Source organism: Solanum stenotomum, chromosome 3 (genome assembly GCF_019186545.1).
Source record: "Solanum stenotomum isolate F172 chromosome 3, ASM1918654v1, whole genome shotgun sequence".
In the NCBI taxonomy this organism is placed as follows: domain Eukaryota; kingdom Viridiplantae; phylum Streptophyta; class Magnoliopsida; order Solanales; family Solanaceae; genus Solanum; species Solanum stenotomum.
In genome coordinates, this window is record NC_064284.1 from 17,834,688 (window position 1) to 17,849,934 (window position 15,247).

Consider the following 15,247-nt stretch of genomic DNA (forward strand, 5'->3'; position numbering starts at 1 on the left):
GGTTAGTTGCTGCAATGGAAGTCTTTGTGAGACGGTGGCTTTGAAGTTTTCAACCTCCACCATCACTTTTTTTACTAACCCGATTGACGGACGATTCATAATTTTTTCAACACACTTTTGTTTCAATTTTGCTTTCGTCTTTGTATTATTTCAACTTCTAGACTCCTGTTATCACCAATAATGAAATATGAAAATCATCGCCGCATTCAATCAATCAGCAACATAAATTTTCAGTTTATCGTAGAAACATATTTCGACATAGGGATATGCACTAAAGTTTCCAAGCATTTATCAGAAAGGGTAAAACTATATGCCAATGCGGGTCATAACATATTTTATTCAAGTCTCAATATCAACTAATAGAAGAGTTCAACAAGTTAACAATAGATATAGCAGTACTGAAACCTGCATATTACATGTTAATGCCTTCAATATCAAATACCAATACAAACCACACAGATAAATAGCCGCATCTACATTTCCTGCTGCCTACGCGTGTAACAAGTGGGAAGGATATCAACCAGTTTACTAGAGCAGCAAGGAAAAGAAATGGGTAATAGTTTCATAGATAATGCAACAACTTAAATCTTGACTCCTGCAGAACGTGGGCCATCACCGAGACCGCTCACCTCCCTCCTTAAAAAGCACGGCAATGCGAAAGCAGCTTCATGCATCTGTTAAAAGAACAAGATACTCTGTCAAAAGAAAAATGACAGCTTTTCTTGGTTGAATTGAAGTGCAGCTGTTGGACTTCAAATTCCAAGTATTTGATGTATGCCGGTGGATGCAATGGAACAGAGACAAGGAAGCTTAAAACTCAAAATTGTTACCCTATACCAGCTAGTAAGGTAAAAAAAAAAAAGTTCAAATGGTAGAAGAAAAGGCCCTCTTATCAAATGGCAGATGATAAGCTTGTATAGTTTGTCTTGGTACATTTGAAACACCCATAATATCAAATTGTATCCAAATTATGGTACAAAACTCGAAGACAAGTAAATATCGATGCATACCACACGCGCAGTCAATACAGCATAAACAAAATCAAAGAATGTTTATTGGTGATGTTATGAGTAGCAAATATGAAATTGCTTACTAGTAGAACAAGTTACCTCAGAATTGTAAAACTTAAGTTCCCGCTGATGCTGAAGAGCGCCCTCTAACTTCTCAATAGGATTAACAGGGTGCTTAAAATCAACAGATGATCCCTCAGTTGAGCACAGAAGAAACCCAATAGTGCCACTGCATAATACGTAAAGCAACAATCCTCAATAACCATTAAGTGGAAGCATGTTTGACAATTCCTCTTTAACCTTCAACCGCACAACTAAGGAAACAAACAAATAAAATAGCTGTTAATTCCTAAATTATACCTAGGATATGTAGGAACACTGGCCCATGCATAATGAACAGAACTAAATGTTTCACGGCAAATTGAGATCATATCCTGAATAAGATGAGTATGAAGCCACATGCTCTCTGCCATGTTGCAAAGTACACCGCCAGGCCTTAATGCCCTGGCTATCGTTGCAAAGAATGGTCTTTCCACAAGCTCTAGCGCAGGACCTGTAATGAAAGACATTTCAGAACAATTAAATCAAAGCTCATTGATTGAAAAATTACTAGATGCTGCAAAACCCATCTTTTAGGAGTGTGAGGTACAAAACCAAAAAACCAAAACTATTCCTACTCCAAACAAGAGAAGATACTATAGAGTCAATATATACACTGGCAAAGAACATCCAACAGAAACAGGAAAAATCAAACAAAAGAAGTGATGTGCTCTCCAACGAAAGACACGGATATCTACTCAGAAATGCATGCAGTTTTTCAATCCTTGAAAATCAGTGAACTATAGGCTCTATCTTCAACAAACAAAATCTGCCCTATTTGGACGGGGGATTGCTTCACTGTGGATGGCAGAACTGTATGGGAAATCCATAAATGACCTTTAAGTTGCTAAAACTTTTAGAAAGCAAGGATTCATAAAATTAAAAGAAACATCTGACTTACCTACAGGATCTGATGAATCAACTATGATAGCATCATACTTCCCTTCAGGTGTGTTCTTCAGAAACTCAACAGCTGTCAAAAATTATTCAGAAAGTCATATACAGCTTATCTAAAGAAAAAAAAATCATATACAGCTTAACTAGTAAAACAGGGAAATTAAATTTCAGCAATAAGAAAAGCATTCTGTCCTGCTTTTAGTTTTAACTGTTCATGAGCCATTCCCACCATATTGAGGCCAAACTTTGGGTCCAGAATAACCAAAATGATAAACTCAGGGAGTTGTGCTATCTTTACCCTATGCTTTCTCAGCCTCCCAAGCATTCTCCTAATAACTAAAAATCGAAGAGTAGAAAAAATATTTCTGAATTGATGCGAAGACTCTGATAATAAGATCAAGCGACACAAAGTAGTGTTCATACCATCACCAACATGAAGATTGACACGAGGATCCTCAAAGCCAATAGCCAAATCTGGGAAATACTTTTTACTGACCTGCAACCCAAGAAAATACAACATATTTAGAATGAAACTCAACAAAAGCACCAATTCATGTATCTTGGATCTGTTACTCACATCAATAACCATTTTATCAATCTCACAAATATCAATCAGCTCCACAGAGCTGTGTCGAGAAATTTCCCTTAGAACTCCACCATCACCACCCCCAACAACTAGAACCTGCATTTTTAGATCAAAATAGATTAGACAGAGAACAAATGAATGGTAAAACTGAGAAGCAAAAACCAAGCCAATGATAAAAAACAGATTAATATAAAAGATGAGGCATTCAAACAATAAGTTCCAATAAAGACATATAATATAATATACATATACATACAGACACACACACACACACAGAGGCTCATCATATCTTCATAATGAGCTTTTCATAGACTCAAATCTTTCTAGTTTTGTCTTGGATGCCCAGGCAAAGAATAAAATCAAAGTATCAATGTTATGAAAAGAATTGAAGAAAAAAATAAAGAACCTCGTGTTGGTTAACTCTTTTTCTCTCCCTTGTTACAAATGAGAAAACCCACACACTCACAGCAGCTGTGAAAGACCAGCAACATTTCAAACTAGGTCTTTTGATCAATTAATTAAATTGATCAACTATCACCTATATTAGATTCCATCTAAAAACACGCAGACAGAGATAACAAGCAGGATGTGCCAACATTCTAGTGATTATTTACAACACATATTTGAAGATAAAAATCTGCAGATAAAACTGAAAACTGGTAAGCTACTGCTGACGAGTGATAAGAACCCATAAATCAATGAAGATTTGGCACTTTAACAGATGCTTAACAAGTAAAGAAACTGGCAGAAGAAAATTTTAGTTCCACCAACAACCACACACATCAAATTCTCATCCACTACAAACAGGTTCTGCAGAAAGAATAGACCAAATAATTATATGATTGAGACTCCTCTGCGTATGTCCTTCAAAACTAGGACAGTTCTTAGTTTCAAGTTCAAAGTAATTACATGTAATCATCTTAGAAGAGATACTGCTTAATGCAGTCTACCAAGTTTACAAAGGTAATCCTCCTAGTTCCTAATGCACTTCCACTAAATGATTATTCAAATTCCTTCATGACATAGACCTATCAAAGGGCTTTATAATCTTAACATTAGGTGATTCACATTTTTCGGTACACCCACAGATATTGATGTCCTTGTATGTGGAAATGATAGTAACATACAGCAAACAGAGCATAAGAAAGGGGATGTAAACAAAGAAATTCTCTTAAGGTACAATTTCTATCTTGACCCATTGGGCTTAATGCAAAGAGAACCGAAGGCTGATTAGGATTCCTCCTGAAGCAGTAGCACATTAATTTGTCAGATTCCATAAAAACTAATGAGTTGCAGATAAAGGTATAATTCTACCAGAAAATCTATATGAGCCTTTAGAGCAACAGGACTTAGAAAGCTACAACCGTGTTAATCATCAAATTACCAAGAGAATGATGTATCAGTCCACACAACAACCAAGGGTGTGGCCTATTGGTTCGTAACGTGGGTACCGACCGAGGTAAAAATCCCAACAGAGACTAAACACTAAAGAGATTCTACCAAACAAAATTACCCTGATACCTATGTAGGCAGGAAGAAGAGGTAGCTGATAGAGTAGTCCAAGTGTGCACAAGCCGACTCAAACATCAACCGTTACTAAGAGCATGTTTGGCCTAGTGGTTGGGAGGCTAAAAACACTTTTTTGAGAAAAAGACAATTTTTAAAAGTTAAAATGTTTGGTCAACCAGTAAAACTGCTTTTAGATATAAGTAAAAGCAGTTTTTATGTGGTTGGGAAGAAGCAAAAAAATTTGCTTCTTAAAAAAGGCAAAAGAAGAAAATCATTTTTCAAAACAAGAATACCCCTACCATTTATACATATTTTTACCAATATATCCCTTGTTATTTAATTAGCATATCTCATAAATTTGGTTAAGTTCCATTTAAAAAATTTATTCTTAAATTTTACACAATAAATTCTTTATTTTATTATACATTTTATATATTATTATATTATAATTTAATTTGTGGAATAATTATTTAATTTATTTGGTTTAATATTTTTAATTATATTTAAATCATTAGGTTAATATTATATCAATAATTAATATTTTCTTCGATTTAGCAACATATAATATTGAAGAAAATTTGCAATGTGTACTTTTTAGTAAAATAATTAAAAATTAATTAAAAAATTTATAATAGATATTTAAAATAATTTCTCTCAATAAAATAAAGTTAATATTAAAAGTGCATTGATGTCTGTCTTTTTTCGTAATTTGACTCTCAAAAATACTTTTTAAAATAGATTAACCAAACACAATTTGCTTATCAAAATCACTTTTCAAATGAATTAGATGGACACAAATTGTTTTTTTTTTAAAATACACTTCTGAAAGCTATTTTAATAAAAATGCTTCTAAAAATAAGCAATTTTTGCCACTTGACAAACAAGCTCTAACAAAGAAATGATTTATCAGTCCACACATGCAAGCCTCAAAAGGTTGGGGAGAGGTGGACCATCCATGATGATGAAATCTTAAAGGGTGAGTGTTTGGTTGGTTCCATCACATAGTTTTATCTTTTCTTGATTGACTTACATATAAAAACCCAGGTCTCAGCTTGTCACGCGCACACACACGCAATGCAAACACACAAACACATATCAATCCAGTTCTCAAGCACATAAGATTCACTCTCTTCCAGTATATTCTGATTCCAAAACAAGAAAGCAAATCCGAAAACCTTTGTTGATCATTGGGAGTGAAACAAAGGGAGCAAAATCTTTAAAGCCAAATTTTTACATGGTTACCTTCTTAGGAGATTTGATTGAACAAAGAGGAAGATGGGCTATCATCTCCTGATAGGCACATTCATCTTTCTCAGTCAACTGAACAATGCCATCTAGCACTAGAACTTTTCCATAGGATGCAGACTGCAAGTATGAATACACATTTAAGGCAGATGATAAAAGAGCTTGAGAGAAATTTAATAGCTAGAATTTAAAGCACAAAACTACGATAGAACAAGATGCTGAACCTCAAAAACTAAAACCTCCTGGAATTTTGACTTTCCCTTGAATAAAACCTTTTCTACTTTCAGGGAATGTGCTTCTCCTGTAAAAAGACGCAATGAAGAAAAAACCATTCTTAGTAAACATTCAAGAGAAAGGGTATAAGAGAAAGGGCATCCTTGAGTACTTCAAGATCGAATAGGAGTCATACACTTAATAATAGAAGTCAAACTTTATGCATTAACTTGGGTTTAAACTAGCAAACCAAATTATAGGAATTTGTTACAGCATAAAGCTCATTTTTTCTCCTACTTCTACCAGAAGCATCATTTTGTGCTACTTTAACACACATACTGGAAATACAGGGCTCAAGGAAACAAGCGCAAAATCTGAGCCACTCACCCTAAAATTTGACAATTCCCTTTGCAATAGGACACAAGTATCATCTCCTAAATCTAGTATAACTAACTAATGTAGTTGCAGCTGACATAAGCTCTTCTGTTTTACACAACTAAGAAGAAAAAAAACTCCAACTGTCCCAATCATCTCCAAAAAAAAAAAACCTATTTTTGACATATGATTGAGTCTACAAAATCACTAAGATCTTCTAAATTGTTGAGATTAAGACAATAACAAAAAGATAATGATTTCGTGTTTTCATCAACTTTTCTGAAAATATTTAGTTTAACACAGCTAACAGAAAATGTAAGTTAAAAATTAATCAACTTTTGACTACTGTTTGGAGCAAATTACAAGTATCAGCCCTGGGTAAATCCTTCCTAGAGAGAGAGAGAGAGGGGTTGTTTCGGATAGAGCCTCAGTTAATAGTAAAATATAATAAAGGAACAAGCAAATTCTAACCTGGCCACATTGGATTGTTGAAGTACAGTACCTTCTCTTTTCCATCTACAATTGAAGAAACGACAACAAACAGGTCAACAATAACATCTAAACCCTACACAACTGGCAATTATTAATTTCGTTTAATTACCAAATGATGAGGGAGGTTGAGAGAACCATCCTGAAACAACAGTGGAGTGACAATTGGCTTCAAGTTCAGGATCATATACCCTAGCCTTCAAGCAACATTTAGGTATAACAACCTTGTTTGAACCATTATTCTCCTTCCCATCCATAGTCCTCCGGTTGTCCAAACCTCTTCCTTCTTCGAGCTCCGTAAATTATTATCTTATTGGAATCCAGCCTCCAACAACCTCACGATAACCTACAATCATGTTCAACAAGAACACAAGGAATTATAGAATACAATTATCTCTTAATTCAACAATTAGTACCAAAAGAAAGAGTGCTCACTTTAGGCAAAAATTGAAACTCCACTGAAAGATTAGAACTAAACGAAGTATTAATAAGCAAATGGAACCCAAATCAAACACTTTCCAACTGGGAACTCCACTCTTACTTAACAAAAATACAATAAAAGCAGCGTTGAATTAACGCAGAACCAACACTTAGCAAAAAAAATCAAAAAGAAGAAGGAATCCGAGAGAGAAAAAAAAAGCTTTGGTTTGGACGAATCAATGGCGTTAGCGCTTCCGAATTAGGTCTTTATATTACATTAAATTATTGATTTTACTACGTCTAAATTTTAGAAATCACATAGTTTTAATATAAAATTACAATCTTATAATTACATTAATCCCTAAAAAAAGTAAAATAAATTGGATACATAATATATAACTCGGATACATTATAAAATAACCGAATACATAATACATTAAAAATTAATTTAAAATTAGGAGAAAAATAAGGAATTTTAGAGATTTTTAGAAATAGAAGAAAATATTAGAAATAAGGAAAACATAAGACGTGTATTCTAGTAATTTTTCCTAAATTTAAAATAGGACTTTAACATTTATTTTTTCTACTTACAATGGGAAGCTTATTTTTTTAAATTATTTTTTCAAAAAGAAAATTTTCAATCAATTTAATCAAGCAAACATATGAAAATTATAAAATATTTTTCTTTATGTCAAACACACTCTTAATTATTTATTTTTTAAAAAGTATTTATTCTACTATTTTAATATTAAAATTTAAAATATGGTTAGTAAAATAAAACAAAGCGATGGCGTACTAAAATAAGTAAAGAGAATAATTTTTGTTATTATTATACTTTTCCAATATTAATATATAAATTTTTAAATTATTATTAATAAATTAATTTAGTAAAATAAAACCGAGCAGGGAGTAGTTAACTGAAATTTCTAGATTTCGTCCCTAGATAGGAAGAGAACGTTTGGTAGGAACCGACACACTCTTAATTATTTATTTTAAATAAAATAAAATTTTAAAAAATATTTATTTATTATACTATTTAAAATATTATTAGTAAAATAAAACAGAGCAAGGGAGTAGTAAAATAAGTAAAGAGAATTGTTTTTGTTATTATTATACTGTTCCAATATTAATATTTAAACTTTTAGATATAATGAGGTTTCCGATTCTTTTTTCAATGTCCACGTGTGATAAAAATATGGGACAGATCATCCAGTCTCTTACTTTCAACACCATCGAATCAAATTAAAATATAATCAAAACAAATTTTATTTTAAATATAAACAGAAGCCGTACGTCATGCCATAATCAAAACATTATAATCGTTGGCAACTGAATGATTATACTATATTATTTTTCTACTCTATTATATAGAAGAGTGAAGACGACCAGGACGATCAAGGGCAAATTAGTAATTATGTTATTATGCAAGGCATTGTTGCTTGCCGATCAAGGGGTAAATTAGGTATTAACAAAAATAATCGCTGTAATTGACTTGTACCAGCTGCTATCATGATTATTTTATTGTTTTATTGGACAAAAGACCTAACACATATATATGTATTTATTTATTCGTCCTTTCTCAAAATGTACTACTATTATGACGTATGGATCCCAGCAGGTACTTAATTACTACGCGCCATGTGCTTTTTTACTCTTTTTTTATCTTTTTTTTTACAAAGTGTGGTCCTTACTTAGATGTTTATACACGCTCTCTTTATGTAACTTTTTAAATAGAGTCATCCAATAAAGTGGGGTCCATTAAAATTTTATTTGATAAGTTCTTCCTTATTTTGGTCTCTCATATTTTCTAACACGGTACTTTGGCCTTTTAAATGTTTTTGTACTTAAAATATTACTCTTAATATTATCCCTCCCCTCTATTTTATATATTATATAAGTAATTTTAATTTGACACATAGTTTAAGAAAGAAAGAAAATTAAAATTTATGATCTAAAACAAGTGATAAATATTTATGTAGCTATAAATAATTTTATTAAGAATAAATAAATATTTTAAAGTTAAATTGTATCATTCTATTTTATATATATATATATATATATATATATATTATTTTACTACATATATGTAGTAAAGTGGTAATAGTAATATTTTTCTTTACTACTTAGTATTTTCTTTGTATTAAATTTATTTCTCTAATATTGTTCTTTCTGTTGATTATAAATTTAAAAAATTGTATAAATAATAATTAACAATATAAATATTTAAAAGCTATGTAAAAGAAAATTCGATTGACTCTTGACACTCTATTGGTGCTACAAAAAAAATGAGTTAGATGACAAACATATATTATTCGAAATTGACGTAAAAAATACTATAAATCATAATAATTAACAATTTTTAAAAAATACATATAAAAAAATCACTTGACTCCAAAAAATCTATCAATGTCACATAAATTGAAACATGAGAAATAACATATATTATTTGAAAATTATGTTAAGAAGATACTATAAATTACAAAAATTAACAATTTAATATGTTTAAAAAACATAAAAAGGTTTATTTTTTAAATCCTATATATGCCACATAAATTGAAACAAAGAGAGTAGTAAAACAAGTATAAATTACAATAATTAACAACTTAAAATATTTTTAAAATCATATAAAAATTTCGATAACTTCTCAAGTTACATGATATAACATAAATTAAGACACAAAAATTAACATATATTGGGCCCTGTGTAACAAAATATTGACTCTTGAAAAATCTATTGCTTGTTCATTACTAATATTTAAAAATAGTATTAAAAAATTATCGATACTCAAAATTCTATTACTGTCACATAAATTAGGATAGAAGAAATAACATTTATTATTTAAAGTTTATATAAAAAGTACTATAATTATTGTAATTATTGAATTCAAATATTGAAAAATCATATAAAAAATGATTAACTCTCTAAATTCTATTGTGCCACATAAATTAAGATGAAAGAAGAAACATATGTTATTTATAAAAATAATGTTAAAAGCACAATAGTACTATAAGTCACAATAATTAACAACTTAATTTTTAAAAAATAATATATACAACACTTAGCTGCCTCTTCAAATTTCATTTGCATCACATTAATTGACCATTAATTCTGCATTTTATCCTTTTAATTTTGTCTTACATTTCTTTTTTAGCCTGTTATATATTTGAAAATTACAGTAATAATACTTTAAATCACAATAATTAATAAGTTAAAATATTTAAAATTAATATAAAAAAATTGTTTGACTTCCAAAATTCTATGTGTGACACATAAAATGGGTTAGAGGAAATGACATATATTATTTGACAATGACGTAAAAAGTATATAAATCACAATAATTAATAACTTCGAAATTTAAAAGACGTGAACAAAATTGGCTAAGTTTCGAAATTATATCAATACCACATAAATTGGGACATGAGAAGTAAAAAAAATTATTTATAAATTACATAAAAGGTACTACAAATTACAATAACTAACAATTTAAAATATTTAAGACATAAAAATGATTAATCTTTGAAATTATATCTATGCCGCATAAATTGGGAGAACGAAATAATATATATTACTTCAAAATCGCTTAAAAAATTATAAATCACAATAATTAATAACTTAAAATATTTTTAAAAATCATATAAAATTTTGAATAACTTCTCATATTTCAACATGCCTGCTTGTAGCCCGGGGTAGTTTGGCAATTTAAAGTTTTCTTTTTTTATAATTTGTCTTTTATTTGTTTTTGGAATAACACTTTTGAAGTACAACTGATGAAGTTATTCAGGCTAATAGGTTTGTTGTTTCAGGTTTGGATGATGGATGATAGACACAAGTGATAAATGTATTCATTTTTCTAGGGGCAAAATGTAGACAAACACATTGTTTGTGCTCCTTTTATTTTGTGTGAATTTCAAAGTTAATTCTCACTTAGATGTATACAAATGGTGGTGATGGGGTTACTGGTTCTTACCTATGAAGAATGCTCATGAAGCTATGGTTGCAACAAATTTTATGGGATGAGTTGGGAACGTGTAATTTTAAAGATTGTTGTCTTATGTTAAAAAGAATGTCTATGCTTTTATGTTGTCTCTATGATTTTAGACATTTATTATAGCAAACAAACAAGGAACTAAAAGTCAAGTCCTGACCGAATGACAACACCATTGCTGGTGCAAAATATTAGTATTACTTGGCCTAAAATATTGGGCCCGTGCTTAGCACGGGCGACACTCATCTAGTTTTATTAGATTATGTTAGTTTTTTTATTTGAAAGATTCTTAAGAAAGAAAGCTAATTTCTTATATTTGTGTTTTTCTTTTATTGACTAAGCATTTGTTTCTCGTATATCATTTTATATCAGGTAAAGAAATATTAATATATCCATTTTCATAGATTTTTTCATATTTCTGAAAAGACATCAATTCCAAATTGATCCATGAAGTAAGTTTGAATGTTTGTTCCATTTTTATGATAACGGTTGGTGTAATATATTTGGGTATGGGACCTTGTAACAACACAAGAAACCTATACTTAATAGTTAGGTCCTTGTTAGGTGAATTTAGAGGGTACTGAGGGAGTTTATTTGAACATGTGAATAATTTTTTAATATATATATAGATTTTGAACTTGTTACACATAAGATTAGATGTTGATTTAGTAGTTGAGGTGATTTAAAATATGAAAAAAATTATCTAAATATACTTCTTAATTATTTTATTATAATCTCTGAAAATTTTTACTATTTAAAAAAATTACAAAAATCACTATTTTCATATTTCACTCTCCTATTATCGGATACAAATACATCCCTCAAACTCTACATACACATTGCTTAACTTTCCCAAAATCATGCTTACTTCATCAATTTAAATTCTAAAAAAAAGGTAGAAGAATTTCTTCATCATCTTTTTTTATTTTCATTGTGATAATAAGCTTTAAATATTCTTCTTGGTGAAGATGGTAAAGGTATTGGCAAGGAGAATTGGAATCAAGAAAGATGATGATTTGCGATATGAATTGAGGGATACCCAATTGTACATGTCGCCGGAGATGGTCATCGGCGGCGAACAGGTTGCTTGGGTGTGTGGTGGCTGAGATGTTTGCTGGAGTTCCTCCTTATAGTTTCTCCAATGATACAAAACTGTTAATTGTGCGTTTATATTTCAATTATTAGATACATTACAATTTTGTTTGAATGCAACGTATCTGGTATAAATGTCATTGTATGAGATACATAACTACGTCAATGTTCATTATATTTTAATACCCGATATATACAATACCCACATTTATGTATCAGATATATAATTAAACACATCTAATACAAAGTTGACACAATACATATGGTAATGTATCAAAATTCATTTAACAGTTTTTTATTAAGTGTGTTTAATAATGTATCAGAATTACCGTCTATGATGTATCTGAAGTCTATTTTTTCCTCAATCGCCAAGTAAGCTGCAAGTGTTGATTTCATATTCACAAACGAAATATTTTCTCCAACAATGATTTCATCACTTCTGTATCATTCATACTTTATTTCAGATTTCTGAATGTCTTAGCAAAATCGATATATTTATGATGTATCTTCTTTAAATTTTTGCGAGAATTTTAAATCAAAGTTTGAACAATTTTAATTTGATACGGAATTTAAGAAAATAAAGAAGACTTTTCAATCTTATGATCTTAAATTAAAGTTATGTCAAATGTATCAAAATGTTTTTTTTTATCTTTTAACTTTAAATATGGCACACGAAAATATAAAATTAAAGAATCACAAAAAAAAAGAAAATAAGTAAGTTTTGTAAAGACTAAAAGAAAAGAAATAATTCTTTTTTAGATGAAAAAATATTAATATATTGAACGTAATAAATAAAAAATGAGAATATATTGTTGAAATTATAGACAAAACAGAATCAGATTCATAATTAAGGAATAATTACACGCTGCGTAATGCATCTCTTTATTTTGTTAATCATATTTATGGTTATCCGGGTCATGTGGAATGACCCACACTTTTTTTAAAAGAAAAAAGAGAAAGACTTTCCTAGTTTCAAAATTTTGAAAAATACAAAATAGTTCATTTTTATATAATATTATGGTCATGTGGGATGACCCACACGTTTTTTAAAAGAAAAAAGAGAAAGACTTTCCTAGTTTCAAAATTTTGAAAAATACAAAATAGTTCATTTTTATATAATATTATTTGCTCAGGTTAGAAACAAAAATTAATCTTCTTGTGTTTGATACTCTCGACTCAAATATTTAAAAATCTTCAGGGTCTGTTTTCAAGTACGCCACATAAATAAGTTAATTATTTAAGATATGTCGCATCATTTAATTATATACATTAATTTCAATTGAAATGTACCTAAAATTTTACAACTTGAATAGTTAATTTGTCTACGTAATGAAAGTTAAGAACATGAACAAAAAAAATTCTCAAAACTTGAGGAAAAAGTGTCTAACATGACACTTTATCATGTGCTTAGATGCTCAATTATAGCAAATTGTAACTTAAGTGTCTAAATAAAATATAGTAACAAAATTTAAGAAGTTATCGATATATATAATCATTTTAAATTATAATAGAAAATACATTTTGTTGTATTAAATTTTTTACTATAAAAAATATTTGAAAATAAATTTGAGCAAATAAACATTGAAATATTTAAAATCATTTTCTCTCGTCTACCTACCACAATAGTCCTTCTCACATGTGAAAAAGAAGAAACAAAAATCAACAAAAGGGGTAGGTTCTTGACAGAAACTCACATGTGAAAAAGAAAGGGAAAAGGAAGAATCTAGAAGAGGGTAGGTTCTTACTTGACAAATTGACATAACCTTGTTAATTATTTGAGGTCGAATCTAGAAGAGGGTAGGTTCGGCATAAACTTGTTAATTATTTGAGGTCGTTTAGTAGCGGTATAAGAGATAAGTTATTTATGTACTCTCTCTGTTCAATAATAGTTATTTATTATTGATTTGACACACTCCTTAAGAAATAATAAATAATAGGGGTAATATTACAACTTTATCTTTTGACTTTATTAAATTTAATGTTTTGAGAAATGTGCTAGATGATAAATAGGAATATTTAATAGCAAGGGTAAAATAAACACTAGACAAGTATTGTTTGACAACTATTTTTAGTATAGTGGACAACTATTGTTGGACGAGGGAGTATTACTTTTCGTATAAGTTATACGATATTTGATAGATAAATAGAAGTTAAGTTATTCATGTGTAAAATTAATATGACGTTTGATTGACAATTTAGAAACTCGCATAACTCAACTAGCTACCAAACTACTATTCATGAAAATCAAGAAATATTCACTTTTTCGATTATTTTTCTATTTTATATGAATTTGAAGTTGTATTGAAAATTGAAAAACCCTTGGAGTTCCATTTTTTTGTAAACTTTTTTCATTTTGTTATAATTTTTCTTTTTCAAATATTTACAAAAACAAATAATCTAACATAACTCGAGAATTAAAAATAAAATGAATAATTTTATTTAATTTTTATGGTTGATTGCCTATTAAATTATTGGAGGGGCAATTTAATTGGCTTTTCTCCTTAGACCTACTATAATGTCGATTAACTTCTTAAAAAATTTATTCTTTTAGACTTTTTTTTATTTCTTTTATAAGAAAATAGTAATATTTTGGTGAAGGTATGGAATGACAACTACCAATATATACATATAAAAAAAAATCCTTCTGTATGTCTCAAAAAGCAACAAAGAGACTATTTTCCTTTCCTACGTGTAAGAAACGTACACATCCTAATAAATACCACATGAAGTGTGTAATCATCCATATTTATAAAAATGACTCATACGTTATACAAATGACTCACATATATTTTTTTTTTTTTAACGAAAGTGAAAAAAAATATTTTAATTATTTTTTGAAAAAAATATAATTCATATGGGGTGTACTTGATCCTCCTCGCACATATTTTTTTTTTGACTTTTTTGTTTCAACGACTAATTTAAATTTATTATTTTAATGGTCAAATTTATTTATGTTTCACTAATTTTCTTGTAGAATTTATTATAGATGCACCATTTTTTTAATAAAAAAATACAAAAACTAAATTACAATATAGCCACAAAAAAACTATTTTTAAATTTTTTCTTTACACTTAAGAATGAAAGAAATAAAATAAGAAACTCAAATAATGATAATTAAAGAAGTCAAAAAATAATTTTGTATGAAAAAGATTAAAAAAATATACCTTAAACTTTCTTAGAAGGATCATATATATACCCCTACATGATTTTTTAAAAATTTAAAGTAAAAAAAATAAATTTAAAACTAATTTTTCCACTTCCGTTAGATGAAGAGTATATGTGAGATATGTTAGACATTTATATAACGATAAGGGTATATATAAGTCA

The 15,247-nt window shown here is 29.0% G+C and overlaps 1 protein-coding gene across 1 annotated transcript; it reads right to left on the reverse strand.

Annotated features, from left to right (window-relative positions):
- Positions 1-380: 380 nt before the first annotated feature.
- LOC125858198 (spermine synthase) lies at positions 381-7,078 on the reverse strand. The gene is made up of 11 exons (XM_049537908.1): positions 6,859-7,078; positions 6,536-6,769; positions 6,406-6,450; positions 5,571-5,647; positions 5,344-5,466; positions 2,584-2,688; positions 2,430-2,502; positions 2,011-2,082; positions 1,371-1,563; positions 1,110-1,239; positions 381-674 (listed from the first exon to the last, which is right to left on the reverse strand). The coding sequence occupies exons 2-11, from the start codon at positions 6,678-6,680 to the stop codon at positions 582-584; spliced, it is 1,056 nt and encodes a 351-aa protein (XP_049393865.1). The 5' UTR covers positions 6,681-6,769; positions 6,859-7,078; the 3' UTR covers positions 381-581.
- Between the last annotated feature and the right edge of the window lie 8,169 nt (positions 7,079-15,247).